This window comes from Squalius cephalus (genome assembly GCF_949319135.1).
Source record: "Squalius cephalus genome assembly, chromosome: 15".
NCBI lineage: Eukaryota > Metazoa > Chordata > Actinopteri > Cypriniformes > Leuciscidae > Squalius > Squalius cephalus.
In genome coordinates, this window is record NC_137136.1 from 6,914,223 (window position 1) to 6,935,473 (window position 21,251).

General features: G+C 37.3%; 1 protein-coding gene across 5 annotated transcripts in view; it reads left to right on the forward strand.

Moving 5' to 3' along the window:
- The window catches only part of zfpm2a (zinc finger protein, FOG family member 2a), a 212,887-nt gene that overhangs the window by 106,456 nt on the left and 85,180 nt on the right, over nucleotides 1-21,251 (forward strand). For all 5 annotated transcript variants that reach the window (XM_079893740.1, XM_079893741.1, XM_079893743.1 and 2 more), the window contains one exon: nucleotides 819-920. In XM_079893740.1, the coding sequence (XP_079749866.1) occupies nucleotides 819-920 (102 nt within the window). The remainder of the gene's footprint in view (nucleotides 1-818; nucleotides 921-21,251) is intronic.

Genomic DNA, 21,251 nt, shown 5'->3' on the forward strand with positions numbered 1-21,251 from the left:
TTCCTGAGCGGTAATTAAACAGTTCCAAGACGTTTCGTTACAGGGCTTAACATGTTCGCCGGAGATCAAGGTAGAGCCTTTAATGTTATCTCGCTGCCTTCCCAAACTCACTACACTGGAAAGGAACTGTTGATATTGCCTTTTGTTATCCTTATGGTAATGCTCAATGAGTATGCTAAGGAGCTTCTCAAGGCCTGACAATACAAATAGTGAGTGGGAGAGTGAGGAGGACAGAATGAATAAAAAAAGCTGAGCCCTAGCAGGAACTTGCATGCGGGAAAATAGGTCAGAATGACCTCATGTGCAGTAAGTAGGGCAGCGCGGCCCTCTCCTTTCGCCCGGGTGTGCAGAAGCAAGCAAGAAGCTGCGATCCTTTTGGCCATGTTTACTGCCTGCCTTTGAAGTGAACCACGTCTTAACTGGCTTAAACACACCGTGGCGAGAGAATTTGATCTTTAGATTAACCCATCTGGATGGACCAGTGTGTGTTTGAGGACCATGGTGAAGGCCGTTCTGCTGTGTTAGAGAGTCGCTGAGACGCTTTCATGAGTGGAGTGTGACTCCAATGCGAAAAAATCTATCTATCTATCTATCTATCTATCTATCTATCTGTCTGTCTGTCTGTCTGTCTGTCTGTCTGTCTATCTGTCTATCTGTCTATCTATCTATCTATCTATCTATCTATCTATCTATCTCTATCTATCACAAAAGAGTTTGAAGTGTCAATGTGAAGTGAAGCTGTTGAAAATAGAAACTAAAATATGTTTAATGCTTCTACTAAATGTACAACTATTTTCTCTATCTGTTGTGTTTTTCAGGGGAGGAGAACGGCAACAGAGAAATAGGAGAGGCTGAGATGGAAACAGAAAGTGAGAAGACCAGACACCCCCCTCTGGAGCCGGAGGAATGGGACGGTCCACGTAAGTGCATCATTTTATTGTGTCAGTGTGCATTTGTTTGTTTATGACCATGCATTTCGACTTTGTCTTGTAATTGTGGCTTTATATCTCAAATGTTCAATTAACGTTCATTTATCTATACAGATCTGCAATTATTAAAAAAACAAGAAAGAAAACAATTGTGATGGCATTAGAATGTAGTTGTTGTTTTCTTATTTTTTATTTTTTTTCTACAAATTTGTATATGCAAATATACATCTATATCCTAGTGTACTCTCAAATATGGACAAAATTAACTTTAAGCAGATACACTGTAAAAAAAAAGTTGCTGCCTTAAATTTTTAAGTACAATTAACTTTTCAACTTAAATTACATTAAACTAATTTAAAAAAAGTTGAAAATTGCTTAACTTATTTTGATGAGTTAAAGCAATGTAAAACATGTTGTTATAACTTATTTATCATTTAATTTTTACAGTGTACACACATTTAAAAATTTATTTTCAAAGAAATTTTTGTCAAATCAAAACTCTCTAGAATGAGAATGTTCCTCCCCCTAATACAATGTGCTTAGCATTAGTAAGTAGTGAATTCAGGCTCTGATGTCAAATAAAGTCTATTGACTATAAGAAAAAACACTTTGATTGACATGCGAAAGGAACTGTGAAAAGGCATGTGCAGAAGATTTTACATCATAAATAGGTTGTAAATAAATAAATAAGTTCTCTATTAGCCATTTAAGTAAATTTGCGATATAAAGTCACATGTATGAGATATAACGACAAAATTAACCAAGAATGTAGCTTGTTTTTGAGTTTTGGGCCTCCATGGGTGTCTTGGTTTGAGCGCCTATTGGTCCACAGTCCATCGTGGATTGGTGATCATCTCCTGAGCCCTTACTGTACCACAAAAACTTTTCGGATATTATATACTGGAGAACAGAAGCTAGACAACAATATCAGAAAGGAATAAAAGTCCGCAGTGGCCCTCTGATATGATACTCAGTCTTGAAGGTCCAATCCAACACGCGATCATTCCTGGCCCTCCTTTAACCGTTTAGCCCATTAGCTAGCGGCCAGTAATCACTTGTAAGCAGCTCATTATGACACGTTTTAAATGAATCCATCTGGGATCAGGGGATTTCAGACGCTCAATAGCAGGACATCTGAAGATATCCTTGACAAGGCCACCCGACAGAGGTAAAAGTCTCAGCTGTTTCTGAAGACTTAATGAGCTCTTGAATTACGAAGAGTGGGGTTTTTTTCTAACTTATGTTGAATTGTGATGTGGTCCTGCTTTTGATCACTGATTCAGTGGCAGTGTTAAGAAAGAAGGCAAAATGGAGCACAGTAGTATTTTGTTTCTCAAGGTTAATTTAGCTTGCTGCCAACTCAGTATACCATGATAGTAAGTTTATAATGCACCTGATAATATATTTTATGAAATTATATTATTATATATATTTGTTTTTTTATGATTATTATTATTTTGTGCGTTGATAGTGCTTTGTTCTTCCCATGTGACATGTACAATTCCTATATGTGATAGAATTTTGTAATTTATTCACTCTCTTGTTGCTCCAAACCCATTTGAATGTGTTTCTTTCACAGAAGGAGATGTTATACTGAATGTCTTGATATTTTTCCATACAATGAAAGCATTCAGTGACCAAGCTCCAAAAAGGACATATAAAAACACCATAAAACACTGTAAAAGTACAGTAGTCCATATGACTCATGTGCTATTTTCCAATCTTGATGAAAATAAATGTTGTGATGTTATTTCCATCATGAGGTGCATACATTTTTGATCAAGATCTTGAGTCGTACTGTATGCACTATGCAATATATGCCTTCAATATATGGAAAAAGCTGCATGAGTATTCTGCCAATGTTCTCCTTTTATGTTCCGCAGATGAAAGAAAGTCAAACGGGTTTGGAACGACATGATATGATGATGAATTCTATGATGATAGAATTTTCATTTTTGGATAAACTATCCCTTTAAGCTTCAATAGAAAGCGCACAACAGACGTAAAAACAGATATCTTTTCTTTCCCAAGAATCTCGCCTTACCATGCAGATTTTCCCTCGCCGTCTCTCGGTAGAAAAAAAATCGGTTTTATCTGTCTTTTTTGCACTTCTTAAAAGTCACTTCATCAAAGTGATGGATAATACATCCAACAAGATAGCAACGGCAGCAATTACTGTTCAGCCGTGGCATCACATCGCAGAATACACAAAATATGATTCCCCTTTTAATGCATATGACCTCCAGAATTTATTGCAGGTACGTACATTTATAAGAAAGTGGATTTTGGCAAGTTGGCACCGGTGAGCCCCCTGGGGTGTGTATTTTATACTGACAGCGAATCAGAGTTATCAGCACCTATCAGATAATGCATTTATCATTAAATTTCACATTTGCATTTCAATCTGGAAAGGAAATGAGCATTGGCGGCGTAAGATAAGAGCGGTAGGGACGACGGTAATAAACGGTCCCTGTGATCAGGCAGCCAGCAGGGCTGAGGGGGTCAGTCACACAACGATGAGGGCAAGCGCATACAAAAAGAGGCATCATAGACCAGTTAGGGCTTTCCGGAAGAAAATGCTGAGCTTTAAACTCCGGCAGTGTGGTGGGAGCCTAAGCAGCCTGATCATCCATCCTGTGATGCTGAGAGAGAGAGAGAGACAATTCCCTCCCAATTTGTTTTGAATGAATGATTTTAGTTGGTTGTGTCGCTCATCTGTGAAAGTGCAACACAAAGAAGCATGTTCCATAACAACACTAGATTTTTACATTTTCTGAATGAAATGCGAGTGTTGCTTGAGGTCTCCAGATATCGGGTCCCTCCTTAAGTGTAAGTTTGTGATCATCCTTTTTTTTTTCTGATATGTGAAAACACACAAAAAGCTGCATGATTTCTGGTGTCTTTCATGTTTGTAGTAAAAGGTTAGAGGCTTGTTCAAAAATGTTGCCTTAGCAAACACTGCTAAATAGTCTGAAATCATTTGAGAAGTTGGTGTGATAATTTCAAATCATTTGATTTCACAAATATATTTTATAGTGCAAGCTCATTGTGTTCTCTATTTTTACATTTAGATTACTTTTGTCATCATAACTCTCACTTGAATTTCATTTTTAAAACACTGATAATGTAATAACACACCTAAATATAATACAATCATATAACAAATCAATTTTCACACTGTGAGTTATAATATTGTGATATCATTTAAAACAAATGATTTAATGTTTTATATATATACATGTATTTTGATGTATTTATTTTACATGTATTTATTTTTAGATTTTCCTATTTTAATTGAATTAGTTAAAGTTTTAGTAGTTGATGTAAGAAAAGTGACTTTTTATGTTTATTTTCATTTTTATTTCACTTTTAGTTTTAGTTATTTTAGTACATCAAGTTTTAAACTAAATGAAAATACGACATTTAGCCTTGGCAATAACATGAAATAAAATACGTTTTTGTATATTTTTTAATTTCGGTTAACGCTAATTTTATTTCAAGTAACGAAAATGTTTTTTTATGCTGTTGGTTTTAGTTTTAGTTAACTATAATAACCCTGCTTTGCAGAATATCCAGGTTACACAAGTAGAATCCTGTAAGAAACCTTGATCAGTATAAAAGAACCATGAAAGTAGTCCATATGAATTTTGTGCTATATTCCAAGTATGCTGAAGTCATTTGATATCTTTGTGCGAGGATCAGACAGGCATTTAAGACGTTATTCACTGAAAATCTTGCCTCTAGCTCTCAAACCTCATTCAAGCCACATGAGGGTGAGAAGATAATGACAGAATTTTCATTTTTGCCTGAACTATCCCTTTTAATCTAGTTTGTCAGATTCATCTCAATGGTGTTTTCCATATTTACCTCCCACCACGATCTCTCTGATAGCGCTGACGCGTGCTAATGCCGCTGATAATCTTGTTACATTACACAGATAAGATCTATTCTACATGGCCCATTCGCTCCTCACAGAGACATTACTGTCAAACTCCGGCAGGAATGTGGATTTCTGGGAAAATAGAATGTAAATGAGAAAATCGCCCAACAGGAAACAACCCTCTCTGAATACAGGATATGACATCGCTCACACAGCCGCATCGCTGTCTCTCGGGGAGCAGTACAGTGGACATTAATCTCGGCACGTAATAACCGCATTCACTTTCACGTCATGTCTTCTTCTGAAAGGCCATTTCCCCCCTTTCATTCCTCCCATTGTGTTGGAAAAGTCAGATGGGCATGTTATAATTTTAAATAAAGATGGGATCACACCATCAAATATGAACATCTCAAATGACATGACGCCCTGTTCGCAGCGATTAAAAGCAAATTTATTTAGTTTAAGAGACCACCTTGTCATCGCCCTATTTATTTGATTTTCTACTCTTCCTAATCTGGACTCTTTGTTATTGCCCGGCTTAAGTTAAAATGCCTGATTGCGATCAGCAACGGATAATTCTTTAATTGTTCAGTGCGAATGGGATATTTAAGAGTACATCAAAAGAAGGACAGTATCTTAATGAAGAGGCTCAAACAGGTTCCTCCTGCTTTAAGAATCTCTTAAAACCAATTTCAGGATTTGCTTTAGGTGTAAAATGTTCACATGCTTCAATGTTAAAGAGGTCATGTCATGTCAAATCAGAGGCCTTTTACATGGTACCTGTATCTGATTGGCCAAACTTTGCATGTCATTTTCCTTACACATGAGAGGCGATGTGAAACATGAAACATGCTGCATCTCTGAATGAAGCTGTTGCTGTAATTTTGTGTTGCATAAGTGATTACTAATGAAAATAAAGCTAAGTAATAACACACATTTTTAAGTGTTATTTCTATATTCTGGAGGGAAATCTTTTTCTTTCTTTTTTTTTTTTTGTATACAAGGTAGTAACTTGGAGTCAGTGTTGTTTTATTTTAGTTTTATTATAGTTTTTGAATTTATTATTTTGAATTACATTTTATTTATATATTTTTTTAGATTTTATGATTTAGTTAAAAAAAATGACTTTTGTCATTTTATTAGTTTAGGCTTCATTTATTTTATTTCAGTTTTAGTTGTACTTTAATTTTAGTTTTTATTTATTTCCAGGTAATAATTTTCGTTCTTAAACTTATTTCAGTTTATTGCCAAGGCAGCATTTCTCATTTTTGTTTAGTTGAAGTTTCAATGATACAGTCAGCAGAAAGATTCACTGAACTAATCAGTTAACAAATACCAATGCTGTGTTCGAAATCGCCCCATACCCTCATTCACTATTCCCTACATTAGAATACATTGAAGGAGTGAATGAAAACAAGTGAGTGAATTCATACACTGAGTGCGCCGGAAGGGTTGCTGATTTTGCCAAATGGCTGTCCCCTCAAATAGTGCCTTATTTAAGGGTATAGGGGCGATTTCAGGCACAGCCCAAGATCTATCTTGAAACTCTAGATGGCACAGTCTGGTGGGTCCTTAACAACCTGCTGACAATTGCATCATTGACTACACGGCACAAGCTGATTGGTTCCTATTGCATCTGCATCCAGTGAGCTTGCTGCTCAACATTTAATCAGTTTGCAGCATGCTTTCAGAGTTCATCTGAACCCTCCACCTACCCCAGCTCCACCTGTATAGATCTGTTACGGGTAATTTCATATATGCTTGTGTACGTCTTACATGCTCACAGCAGCGTGTCGTGTATATATTGACCGTAGCATGTCCCGTGCTTGCTCTGCAGCAGCAATAACAGCAGCAGCAGCATTGCAGATCTATTCCACCAAGGCAAATACATTAACATTGGCATATTCACTACCATGCTAAACTCTTCCGAGAGTTGTCATAGTAATTCAAAGGATTCAAGACACTTAGATGAATCAAGATGGTCAGTGAGAGGCTGAAAAATAGTCATATCTATATTATGACAGATCTTGGCACAAAAAAAGTATGATTTGACCCCTATAAGCACTTGTTCTACAAAAGTTCGCTTATAGCTTCCTTCTAGTCCATAAGCATGTTCTGTGAAGGCAGGAGACCATCCCTGAGATGAAAAGAACGTTCACTCTGAGCTCATAAAGGAAGAGTTCTGTTATCTGCCCCTCCGTCTTCTTCATTCTCGCTCGTCATGGGCTTCTGTATATTAGTGGTAATAGCCTGTACAGCTATTCTGTTAATTATCTTGGACGTCTTTGATGCATATCTTGACACGCTCCTCAAGGCATAAAGAAAGTGCATGTGCAGGAAAAGAAAGGCAAGGAAGCTTTTATGCATTAATGAACTTCTTTTTTGTACTTATCACTACGTCTGCCCTCAAAGAGAAGCCTTTAACTTGAACTTAAAGGAGTTATATTGTGGAAAACAGGCTTTTGGTCTTTCTTGCTTCGAGGTCTCTTATATATTTTTTATTTAATATGTCTAAACACAATTTAAAAATGTATTATTATATATTAATTTTTAGTTTTTAGAAATATGTTTCATATATAAATTCAAATTGATAGATAATAATACATTTAAAACAGTGTTTATTTTTTCTTATATTTATATTTTTTCTTTCCTGAAGTCAGTCAAGACATTAATCTTAATAATTACTATTAATTTTGTATTTAATCATTTATAAGCAATATTATCATTAATATAATTGTTCATGAAGGCTAGAAATGAAAAATGCCTTACATTCAGGTGTGCAGAATTATTAGGCACGTTTTCTTTTACAGATAAAATAAGCCAAAAAAGAGATTTAACTAAGACTGAAAAGTCAAAAATTATTAAATGCCCATGAGAAGGATGCAATACTAATGCAATACTAGAAATTGCAGTTAAGGCATGACCATTGGACAGTGAAATGCTCATTGGGTCAGCAGGGTCAGACAAACACAGGTGGAGAAGAAAAGACACGTTAACTGCAAAAGAATGAAGAATTAAGGTGAAGAATTAAGTATGAAACCACCAGGAACCCTTTAGTTTCCAGCGCCACCATTTTCCAGAACTGCAACCTACCTGGAGTCTCCAGAACTGCAAGGTGTCAGGATCTCAGAGACTTTACCAAATTGACCACCTCTTAATAAGAATCACAAGCTGAAGTGTAGTAAAATACAGGAAGACTGATGTTTTATAAGCTTTATAAACAGACAGATTGAGAGTGAATCTTGAAGGACCAGCACCACATCCTCTTCTACCACTGTTTGGAGAATTCATCTTCTAGAATCTGACAGTAAGTTTTGGGAGTTCATTTTTAGTCCATCTCTGCAAAACGGACTTCAGGGTAGGAGATGGACTAAAATGAAATGAAATGAACTAAAAATGAACTCCCAAAACTTACTGTCAGATTCTGGAAGATGAATTCTCCAAACAGTGGTACAAGATGGTGTGGTGCTGGTCCTTCAAGAGTCACTCTCAATCTGGAAACTAAAGGGTTCCTGGTGGTTTCATACTTAATTCTTCACCTTAATTCTTCATTCATTTGCAGTTAACACGTGTCTTTTCTTCTCCACCTGTGTTTGTCTGACCCTGCTGACCCAATGAGCATTTCACTGTCCAATGGTCATGCCTTAACTGCAATTTCTAGTATTGCATTAGTATTGCATCCTTCTCATGGGCATTTAATAATTTTTGACTTTTCAGTCTTAGTTAAATCTCTTTTTTGGCTTATTTTATCTGTAAAAGAAAACGTGCCTAATAATTCTGCACACCTGAATGTAAGGCATTTTTCATTTCTAGCCTTCATGAACAATTATATATCACTTATAAATGATTAAATACAAAATTAATAGTAGTTATTAAGATTAATATGGTTTGGAATTGGCTAAATGTGCCTGGGAATAAAATATGATCAGAAAATCAACGTGCCTAATAATTCTGCACGCACAGTAGTAAACATTTGAAGTGGATCAAAACCTTTCATCAAAGTTCTACATTTGAACAATATCCGTTCTTGTCTTAGGACAACTTTGATTAACTTTTTTGATCTACTTCAAATGTTGACTATCTGCATATAAAATAAAATATTATATATATTCTGAGAATGAATGAGGAAATGATGATGAATGGAGAATCTTGATCGTCCAATAAGCATCGAGTAACCCTCAGCTAGATCCAGTCACCTTGAGGACTGACACACCTCCTCCTAAGCTCAGCAGTGCCTGTCGGACACAGTTGGTTCTCTGTGGTCTCTGTGAGCCAACTGGACCCGGGCCACGATCAGAACACTGGCAGGTTCTGCTGAAGAAGCCCTAAAGTAAGAAAGGAGCAGAGGCAGAAAGCACGTAGAGACTGCCTGTTCTCCGCTCAGCCCACCTGTACGTGGACCTGACACTGTCCGCCCTTGACCGGACCCCCTCACCCGCACCAAACAATAGCCGCTTCAGCTTTAATGCACATATGTCATGCTAAGTGAATTTGTGGAGCAGATGGTCAGGATAGCATGGCAGGTGCCTCGGCAAATGTTTGCATTTGCTGTGCTGCTATTTATATCGGCGCAAAACACAGCGGCACAAATATTTGAAAAGGCCATTGGGTGTTTTTTCAACATGCGTCACAATTATCAACGTGTCTTTTTTGTTCTTCCTAGCCCAAAACAAACAGATGGCAGTTATGGGTTCACTGCCGACCTTAGATTTCTGTGCAGATCTGAAAATACACAGCGAAAAGATGGATGAAGGTCTTAAATGAATAGTTCACCCAAAAATAAATATTCTGTCATCATTTTACTCATGTCGTTCCAAGCCAGGGTGACTTTTTTTTCTTCCTCTGTGGAACACAAAAGGAGATGTTTATGCTACTTTTCAATCTAATGAAAGCAAATGAGGCTTCAAAAATGCCAAGAAAGCACCCTTTTCACTTTTTTTTTTTTTTTTATCTTATTGAGAATGTGTGTTTATTATTAATGTTTTGAAGAAAGACAGTCATACAGGTTTGGAACGACATGAGGGTGAGTACATTTTTTGTGCTGATTATCCCTTTAAAAACTAGTGAAAAATAGTTTTGACAATCTCTGGTCACTATAAAAGTAAGTCATATGGGATTGGAAACATGAGGGTGGTTAAATAATACTATACCATAATAAAAAATTTTGGGTGAATTATTTAATCCTTAAACGCATACCTCGGATCTTTATCTGGGACGTCATTCGCCACCATCCCCTTAATTAATAAAAAAAAATTCTAATTAATGTTTTGTAAAAAGTGTATAGGGTCACTAGTAACCCAAGGTATGTAAAAGCGTAAGAATATTTTTTTTCTGCGCAACAATATTTGAATATCTGATTCACTCTGATGAATAGGTGCAGTTCACCTTTATTCCTTAATGTCTCTGATGTCTGATACACAATAATGACTTGATGTTTCACTCATAATTACCACAGGCATTCAAAACAAAAACAAAAACACTAGCTTAATTAGCAAAACTTGAAATGGCTATGTGACTTTTTTGCAGAACAAGTACAGTTCGTGATCAAATATTAGTTTCACTGTCACTAGATATTGTGCAGAAGCGATAGTTTGAAAACGAAAATTGAACACAATAGTTTTGAGATCGTGAATATGAGCCGGACACTGAATGTTCTGGTAAATAAGCTTTGATGAGGACAGTGATGAGGATGAAAAGAATCTGCTCAAATTGAACCCTTCCATATTCCAAAAGGCAACAAAATATGCTTTGTTTTATTATTTTGTAATTGTCATTCGAAAAATCAAGAGAGTTTTATACAAAAACCATCCGAGAACCATTAGAGATCCATCCGTGTTAGATATTGATCTGGGAATATGTATTAATGATTGGTGAAACATTCATTCATTTAAGGGTTAATGATGCCACAGTTTTAGCTTTTATTATCAAGTAGGAATATTTAACACAATCATAAATGTCACAGGAATAACACATAGACCATTCTAATCGCTCTGAATGTCTGTGCATCTCAACATATTTAGCAATGACCTAGAATCCAGGAATTAAACATTCAAATAGCTGCAACCGGCACTCCATTGTCAGGCTTGTTGACAGCTTTTGAATTTCATGCTTTAATGCTGGGCCTTCAGATAAACATCCCACTGTACCCACAAAGAAATGAATCATCGACGTCCAGCGACTGACACCTGCTCGTGTCCAGCGACTAGTAAAGTTTCTCATCCTTCCTTCAGCATTTGTATCTTTTCCTCTAATTATTCGCCAAAGTCTGTTAAGTCACGGTGCCGTCCGAGGGGAGGGAGGGGGGGCCCAGATGCAGATTAGGCTCCTGAAGATGAGGGTCTAAAAGGGATTTAATGGTAGAATGGATTAGAGAAATCCTTGTAACAATGTTAAATAATTATAGTTCCAGCCGAGATCAAAGCAGCATTGATTGAACCCCTCAAGCCTTTAACACAGAGAGAAGAGAGAGAGAAAGAGAGAGAGGAAGAGAGAGTCTTGGAAAGCAAAGATTGGTAAACTCCTGCTCGGGCCGCAGCGGCGCTACACATGTGGATTGGCGAGGAAGCGCAAGGATAAAAAGATGTATCCTTTAGGAGAGCTCCGTCTGGCTTTTGTCACTGTAGCTGGAGATCCATTTGAGAGGTCTGATAACGGCGCAGCCGAACTCGTGAGGGAACGCTGTCAGAGGCGCTCGCGCTGATACCTAAGCGTTTTAAGACGACTTATAGACAGACCGGAATTTAATGTATGCAAAGCACCAAGTTTGAGCGGAGGCTTTCAGTCGGAGTTGTTTATTTCCCATGTAATCAAGAAATTTTGACATGCCTGGCTGCCGCTCATTTTCCGAGCGAGGGTGTCTTGTTCGCTGCTCTCAGCCATCTTACCACAGGCTTTCTCTGCTAGTCTCGCGCAGATAAGTGGTATTGTGCAAAATCAGATTGTTGTGACAATGTGGTACAGTAGAATTTGGTACTGAATGAGCTGGGGTTATGTAGACGAGGTGGGTCAAAGAATCGATGTATTTAAAAGGACCTGTTTGGATATAAATAAGGTGCATGCGATTTCTGGTGATGTACCCGATGCATGAATACCCGTTTGTGGGCTGGGCTCCATTTTGTGTTTCCTTGAGAAGGAGGGGCTAACATTTGGTACTTCACACACACTTAATGTGTACCACATATACTTACTGTGCTGATGAACTACATAAGCATAGATTAGTCCGAACTATCTGCTTGTAGTCTTAAAGCGTCCAGATGCAAATTTCTCCACTGATCCGAGATGTTAAGAGGTTTAAGACCAATGACTTCATGCTTGTTATCAAATGGAATCAATCTGAAAATGAACAAATGGAGTCTCAAGGCCATGAACACATTATAATAATGCTGCACTCTTATTATTAAGCTAAGATGTTTCTATTTCACTGTTCAAATATAAATATAGACCTCGGTAGCGTGCAGCAGAGTAATCTGTTGTCTGGTTTTGTTTTCAGTGAATCTTTCATCTGGATTGTGTGTGTATTAAACAGTTGCTGGTCCCCATTGATATCCATAGTTGGAAAAAAATACTAAGAAAGTCAATGTGGACCAGCAACTTTCATTACCAACATTCTTTAAAATGTCTTCTTTTGTGTTAAGCAGAAGAACGAAATTCATACAGGTTTGAAACAACATGAGGGTGATTAATTGATGACAGAATTTTCATTTTTGGGTGAACTATCCCTTTAAGGTCTGGGTAGATTAGATGGTAAGCACACAATCAGTTCTTATAGTCAATGTGTTGGATGCAGGAGAAATGAGCACGAATAAAGATCTGAGTCACTTTGACAAAGGCCAAACTGTTATGGCTAAGCGACTGGGTCAGAGAATCTCTGAAACGGCAAGGCTTGTGGGTTGATCCCAGTCAGCAATGGTGAGATTTTACCAACAGGAGGGACAAACCACAAACCGCGTTTGATATCGAGTGCAACGAAGGATATCCCTTCTGGTCCGAGCCAACAGAAGGTCTACTCTGGCACAGGTCACGAAAAATTGTAATGATGGTAATGGGAGGAATGTGTCACACTGCTGCTTATGAGTGTGAAGCTTCTGACCAAGTGTCTATGATGACCCCTGTCCACTTGCGAAAGCACCTGCAATGGGCAAACGAGCATCGGAACTGGGCCTTGGAGCAGTGAAAGAAGGTTGTCTGGTCTGATGGGTCCTGTTTTCTTTTACATCATGTGGACGGCCCTGTACATGTGCGCCATGATCCTGGGGAAGTGATGGCACCAGGATGCACTGTGGGATGACGATAAGCCAGTGGAGGGAGTGTGATGCTCTGGGAAATGTTCTGCTGGGAAACCCTGCATGGGTCTGGCCATTCATGTGGACGTAAATAATAAAAATAATACTAATACTAAAAGAATAATAATAATAAAAGCTTTTGGATTCACATGCAGTCAGAATTTTCCAATCCAAATCTTAGGCAGACCTGATGACAGCTACAGGAATATGAGTGGAATAAAAGAAAGAGAGGGAGGGCAAAAAAGAGGGTGTGCTGTGAGAGGTATCTGTATCAAAGCAAAGCCCCTTTTATTTGAGGGAGGAGCAGAACAACCAAACACACACACACACACGCTATTCTTCCACAAACCCCCTAACCTATACTCCAGTTCTACCAGTTCAGTCGAGCCAGTCATGGAAATCCTTATGACATCATCTCAGCAAAAACAACAACAACAATTATTATTATTATTTTTGTTGTTTTGTTGTGATTGTTATTGCTATAGTATTAGTAGTATTAGTATTAGAAACTCATACTTTCTTGTGTGTGTGTGTGTGTGTGTGTGTGTGTATGTGTGTGTGTGTGTGTGTGTGTTCAATTATGCAATTTTCATTGGCATATTAATCATCTTTTCAACAAACAGGTCCGCGTTAATTAAAGCAAAGCACGGATAAAGACGTGTGACTGGATCATCACTCTGTTTATCACAGAGCCAGAGTCAAATAATTCAGCCTGTGAGAAAATTTTTAATGTCTTTCCTCCTTTCCATTTTGTCTTTGTGTGTGTGTGTGTTACGAGAGAGGGAAAGAGAATGAGAAGTTGAGAAATGAGTGTGTTGTCATAGTAGCTCATCTTTTGTAAAGGTTCTTGACTAGAGATTAATTGATTTGTGGTTCGAGAGAGTCGTCTGATTGTGAAATAGTTTCTGAAAAAAAGAGCTCAGGGGATTTTTTTAAAGGAGTCCTTAGCTATGTTTCATTCATTAATTTCATTCTACCAAAATGCCATTAATTCCTATAGCTTCCATATCAATCTTTTGAGAGATTTTTCTCCATTGGTAGTCGCTGCATGACGTATCACTGCTAAGTTGAACAACAGAGATCAGCAGCAGGACATGGGTTGTGTCAGAAAGCTGCTGACTTTTTGCCTCTAACGGGCAATGATTTTGCAGGCAACGTTTGCACACTAAGGTATCACACAAAACTGATTTCAGACAGATTTCTGAGGCAGTGTAGCGGGTTAATGATCTTCAGCATAATAGAGCGAGCTTTGGTGATAACTAAGCAAATATTTATTACTACAACAGTAATTTCTCACTAGAAATAACATCGAAAGTGGAAAATGTTGGTCAAAAACTTGCATTTACACACAAACTGACCACCAACCACAACTTTCAGACGTCATCTTTATTTTTTAGGCTCTCACAGAATGGAACGCACAGGATTGTGGGATATCAAAGACAGCAAAGAATACATCTATGCTACCTTCAAAATCAATCAGATGAAGTTTCTCAGGATATAGGAAATGAAGCTAACATTGAATTCAGACGTGCCTTGATGCTTTTCTACCTTGCGATGCATCCTCCAAAGGCCTAGTCTGGCTATCACCAGACCAAGCTCAATCTTTTAAGATTGAACATTAGTCTGGAGAGTCTGCTCTGTATTTTCTACTGCACAAGAGGCGTGATCAACGGGCATAGTTCAAATGACTCTGTACGCAATTGGATAGTCCTTCAACCAATCAGACCAACGATCCGGGTGACGTACTTTGCTTCTCTATCGTCATTGTGTTAAACCTGCCAATAGCGCGCCAGGTGGATAAACCAGTTTGTGATTGGTCCCCACAGATTTGTAATGTAAGCAGGATAGAAAAATGATCGGGCTGGGCTTACCCAGTCTACCAAAGGCCATGATGTCACGCTTTAGTTTTTTTTTATGTCAAAAATACCAACCCCTGCTGGTAGATGGCAGAACTGCACATCTGACAGCAAATAAAACTGCATGAAATGGAGTTGAAATGGACATGTTATTACTTAATTGTCATGACTCAGGTGATTGGCTCAAAACAACCAGCAGAAGTGATCGCCCGTGAGCAAAGATAGCAGATTTCTAATGGTGTATGTCCGCGGGCTCCTGTGCCAGCCGCGCAGCTGCCATTGAGATGAATGGAAATGGCAACTGATAGATTCCTTCAGTTACTACAGAGCCCATTGGTTCCGACAGACAGAGCTGTACTGGGACTGCAACTCCAGCTGCGGAGGTTCAGGTGTGTGTGGGCCGGCAGCTCTCTTCCTCTCTGACTTTATCAGCTCACACACTTGTGGGCGAGACGAGGGCGAGTCTCACCCTCTATACCTTAAACACAAGATCTCTGTGGTTTGAAGCACTCGACTGCTCCTCTTTCCTTCGGCGTCGCTCTCTGCCAATCTGAAAGGCAAACAGACCTACACTGGAGCTGGTGAAATCACACACAAACACACACTTGGTTTCTGCTGTGTTAGCTTGAATCTAAATGCACTCAAACAGAATGTTGCACAGGAGCGAGATCTGTTCTCCAGGAAGACAGACAGAAGGAAAGAGAGGGAGAAAAAAAGAGAGAAATAGAAGCAGAGAAAGATGGAGAGAGAGAAACCAGAGTCAAAAACCGCCACATAACAATGCCGGAGAAAAATCAGAACATTTTCCAGCGAAAGATGGGCCATTTCCAAATCCTCGTGCCCTATCAGACAAATTAAAGTAAATCAAGCATGAAATGAAGCAGGAGAGCCCGGAGATAAGACTCCTTTAAGTCCTTTCCAGATTAGGATAGGGGAAGAGAGGTGCATCTGCTCTCTGCCAGCCGAGGAGGCTAGCTTCTCATTTCACAATAGCAGCCTGTGTATAGGATTACTTTCCCCTGTCACCGACACACACACACACACACACACACACACACACACACACACACACTCACACTCAGTCTGAACATGTCCTTAATGCGTCGGCTCACTAGCTTGTTTTACACATTTTGACAAGTAATCTATAAATGTACAGCAGCTAGTTGATCATAGAATGGAGTGAAAACGTGCTAAGTGATGCTTTAACCTATAGTTACTGTATAGTCGTGTTCCTGTTGCACAGCCGGTAGAACACGGTGAAAGACAAGGTCAGGGTTCCATTCCCATGCAGGGTATGTGCATGCTGATAAAATATCCCTTGAAAGCCTTAAATACAAATGACGGGTAGTTGATGGGAAATACTTTTTAGACAAATGCTGTGACATGTTAAGGTTGCATATACTCAGAGAAATTTTGTGAGCAAAATCCAGTAATTCCAAAAGGAATCCGCGTGATCGGGAGTTTTGTGCGAGGGCGAAAAAGTTCATTTGCAAGATTTTTTTTTGAGTTGGTCACATGAATTCACCATATACTGACCAACAGAAAGCTGCTTGGTTTCAAAGTGACTTCTGTGTGAGCTGTGTTTTATACATTGCTACACCAGGGATAATAAATAATGGCCTGTTTTTGCTAAATTTCTGCAAAATAGCACTTTATACTTTATCTTTAAAGTATTTTAAAATGGATATTGGTCATTGTTTTATGATTATACTGTACATGCAGTTGTTGCCTCAAAGTAATTGAGAGCTACTTATTTGGAATTACTTAATGGAATAGTCTACTTATTTGTTACATCGCATGACTGCAAAAAATGTCAAATAATTTCTTATACATATAGGGGACACCAGGGCTATTTGTCACAGTATCAATAACTAGAGGGTTTATAGAACTAAAGTCCAATTACAAACACTTTTTTTTCTCTAGAAGTATTTTTTCTCTCTTGTATAATTGTATAATACATTATTTTATCATTTAAAATTTTTAAATAAATGTCAGGTCAGAGTTTGATATTTTATAATATGCCATAATATGCTGCTGTTTAACACCGTTTCCATTGTGACAACTTGCCCCACATAGTGTAAGATGAACAAAAGATGAACTGTATATTTTTTTTACAGTCAATGTTCAACAGATTATTTTTCAACCCGAACTTGAAGGTATATACAAAATTAAACATACTATAAGAAATATTATCCAGAGTAAAAAGTGTGACAACTTGCCCCAGTCTCCCCTATAAATTCTAGCATAAAATCTTGATGAAAGTTCAGTCATGTTATTTGTCAGATGTAAGTTTCCCTCCACATCTATAATGCTCCATGTTTTCCATGTATTATATTCTCACCATAAAAGTTTTGAGCCCAACATTAATTATCTAAGAGTTTGTAGATTGCAGTCTGAAATTTCTCTTTAAGAAACGCACACATTCTTGGTTTCAGTGTCGTGACTGATGTTTCTCCTCATGACTGATGCTTTTCCCTCATCAGGAGTTTGTTAGTTATTAAACAGCGCGACCGTGACCTTCTACGCCCTGGTGTCAGGTTTAGGCCTTTTATCAGCCTCTATCTCCAGCCATTTAAAAACTCCTCCTGAAAGTGACTGATTTAACCTGCTTTTACGCCGTTTATATCAAAACCGGATGAGAGAGAGAAGGGGAGAGGGAGAAAAAAAAACTTAATCCATCTTATCTGTTGACTGTCAAACTGCTGGAGCTAAGACCTCCTCACAAAAGACAACTGGGTCAGGCAGGCAGGAGCGGCCGGATTTGTGCTGGAGGAAAGTTTGAAATGTGGTAATTGACTGGAGGATCGAGTTAATGACCCGCTCGAGCCACTGGAGAAAAACAGCACCTGTAAATGCAGCGGGAAAACAAACGTGCGGGAGATACTTGAGCTATTGTGTGACTCGGGAGCTTGGTAGTTATTAACACACCCACCGATAAGTGTGCGTTTATTTGTGTGCGTCTTGTGGAAGCGCAATATATCCGAACGTTCTCCTTCAGATCATCGGGAACGCCTTGAGATTCTTTCAGAGGGGCTGAAAGCAGCATTCATTCAAAGTATTTGTGAGCATTTCCAGTGAATGCAGGCACCATTAGTCAGTCCATACTGACAGGAGAAAGAGGAATTATATCCCACATGAGCACTGAGATTTGTTACACCTCTCTGACTATCATATTTGTTAGCAGGAAAAAGTCTCCTCTAGATTCAGATAGGGCATCTTCCTCAAGTTTACGTCTAATCTTTTGTGTCCTATCATTCAGAGTGACAGAAGGAAAAGAAGCTGTGGAGATTGTTGTCGGAATGACTTTGCTCAGGTTTTGATCGAAATGAGCTGGAGGAAACGATCAAGGTTTAACTGTTAGCCCCTGCTGCCGGATATCTTAACTACAGCATTTGACTCTAAATGATTCTTTCTACATTGACGATCAGTAGCCATATATTCTAAGTGAATACATTTTGTAAATATATATTTAACATAAAAATACAAAAATATATACGTAAAATATTTCAATCTGAAATATTTCATTATAGTAGATGTTTTACTAGTGCACTTTTGTACCATAGTAGTACCATGGTATACTCCGAAACACACTTGAGTACTACTATTTAAATACTATGATACTGGAAAATCATAATTCATATCATGATATTTATCAGGGCCAAATTTTTACTTTTGATCACACTTACTAGGGAACGAAGAAAAAAATAGAGTGAAAATTACAAGCCATGAAAGCCAAAATTACAAGCCATTATTATTTTTCATATATTTATTTCATTTAGTAATCCAGTTTTTGAAATCTTTGATATGTTGTATCTACTATTCTACTATCTACTATTTTAGAAGTTTTTACTTAAAAACGTATATATATATATATATATATATATATATATATATATATATATATATATATATATATATATATATATATACTGTATATCAAGGCTACATGTATTTGATCAAAAATACGGTAAAAAAAACCCCAGTAATATTGTAAAATATTATTACAATTTAAAATAACTGTTGTTTTTTTTGGGGGGGGGGGGATATAATATAATATAATATAATATAATATAATATAATATAATATAATATAATATAATATAATATAATATAATATAATATAATGCAAAGCTGAATTTTGTCACATGATCCTTCAGAAATCATTCTAATATGCTGATTTTCTGCTCAAGAAACATTTCTCATTATTATCAATGTTGAAAACAGTCGTGCTGCTTAATTTTTTTTAGGATTCTTTTATCAATGAAAAGTCTAAAAGAACAATTTTCAATAGAAATCTTTTGTAACATTATGAATTACTTAGTCACTTTTTATCAATTTAATGTATTATTCAATTTAATGTAAGGTTTTTTTTTTTTATCTTACAGACCCCAAACTTTTGACGGGTAGCGGAATGATTAGCTTGTGATTTCAGTACTTTTTCATGAGTGTAAGTGTAAATCTATGTGTAATAAGTGTAAGACAGACAGTTTCTTCTTCCATAAATAATGCATGTTCTCAGGATACTCCAAACTTCCAGCCTTAGTTTATTGAGAGAGAGAGAGAGAGAGAGAGTGAGAGAGAGAGAGAGAGAGAGAGAGAGAGAGTGAGAGAGAGAGAGAGTGAGAGCAAGCAAGGTAAAAAGGTCCTCGTGTGTTTTAAAACAAGTGTCTCCCGAGGAGATAATGGTAAAGCCGTGGGATAAAAATGATGCATTTGCTTCTCCTCGAGCTGATAATGGGGGTTTGGAGGGGGGTGGAGGAAAGTTCATCGCTCTCTTATCGAAGCGCTCTGACATTTCTCCTTCAGCTGTAAAATTTCAGATCACATATCTCCTTCAGAGCTCCTGCACCTTTTATGGAGTGATACTGAGCTCTCCATTTCTCTACACATGCCCCTCACCTTATGTTCATTTGGTTCATAAGCTGCTGTAGATCTTGATATGTGACTCCTGTATTGTCACACGTGGCTGATGGGCATCTGTACCTTCCAACATGACAAATTCATGTGACCTTCTTTTTAAAGCATCCATTTTGATCTAATCTAGACCGTTTCTTAAGTGTAAATGTTTAAAGATGACTATTGAAAAAAGAATTGTGTTTTCGGATAAAATACTTTTAAAGGTGAATTGTGTAATTTATGCACCATTAGTGGCATTATACGTTTTCAACCCTTAACGCTCTTTTTTTTAAGTTAGACATCAATATTATTAGTATTCCTCAATCTATTCATGCTAAACCATATAACATGGGGGAAAATTAAATAGTCTGTTTTCTTTTTCTTGTAAAATGTGTATAGGGTCACTAGTGACCCATGGTATGTAATAGTGTAAGTATAACAATAATTGAAACTCTGACTCAATAAGTGCAATTCACCTTTATTCCTTAAGGTGGCAATATCTGATACACAATGATGACGTGATGTTTTACTCATAATTACTGGTCAGGCATAAAACAAAAGAATACACAAGAATCATCAGCAATACTTGAAATGGCTCAGCGATTAATTGCTGATTAAGTATTGAATGTAATCAAATATTAGTGTCACTGTCACTTAATTGTGGATCTGGTGAAGAAGCTGTCAGCGATCAAAATATAGATTTTGAAGACACTGTAAACAATAGTTTTGAGAATATGTTTGAGAACGTGAATATGAGCCAGACACTGAATGTACTGGGAAAATGAGCTCTGATGATTACAGTGTTGATGATCAAAAGCATCTGCTTAAATTGAACACTTCCATATTCCAAAAGGTAATGATATATGCTTTATTTTTATTCTTTTGTAATTATTATTAAAACATCAGGAGATGCTATTGTAGCAGTTAGAGAGCCATCTGTGTTAGATATAGATTTGGGTCACTAAAGACCCAAAAATGTAATAATGATTGACAAAACATTCATGCATTTAAGGGTTAAAGTATTTTTGTAAAGAATTTTTCAATTATTTTTGAAATTCTTCACCTTTAATTGAATTTGATTCTTTGAAATTTTTATTCAAAAATATTTTTTTTCTGTTTTTTTATTAAAAAAATATCACTCATATTTGGCCTTTTTGATTGTCAGATAGCATGTGCGCTAACTTCTCTGACAACAATATTTCTGTTTAAAGGAGAGGTGCTTGATAATTTAACATTTTCGATGTTAAATTACTTTCTCAGTAAGATCTAACCCACCTATTTAAAGGGATAGTTCACCCAAAAATGAAAATTGTGTCATCATTTACTCACCCTCAAGTTGTTGAGTTTATTTCTTCTGCTGAACACAAAAGAAGATATTTTAAAGAATATGGGTAACCAAACAGTTGAT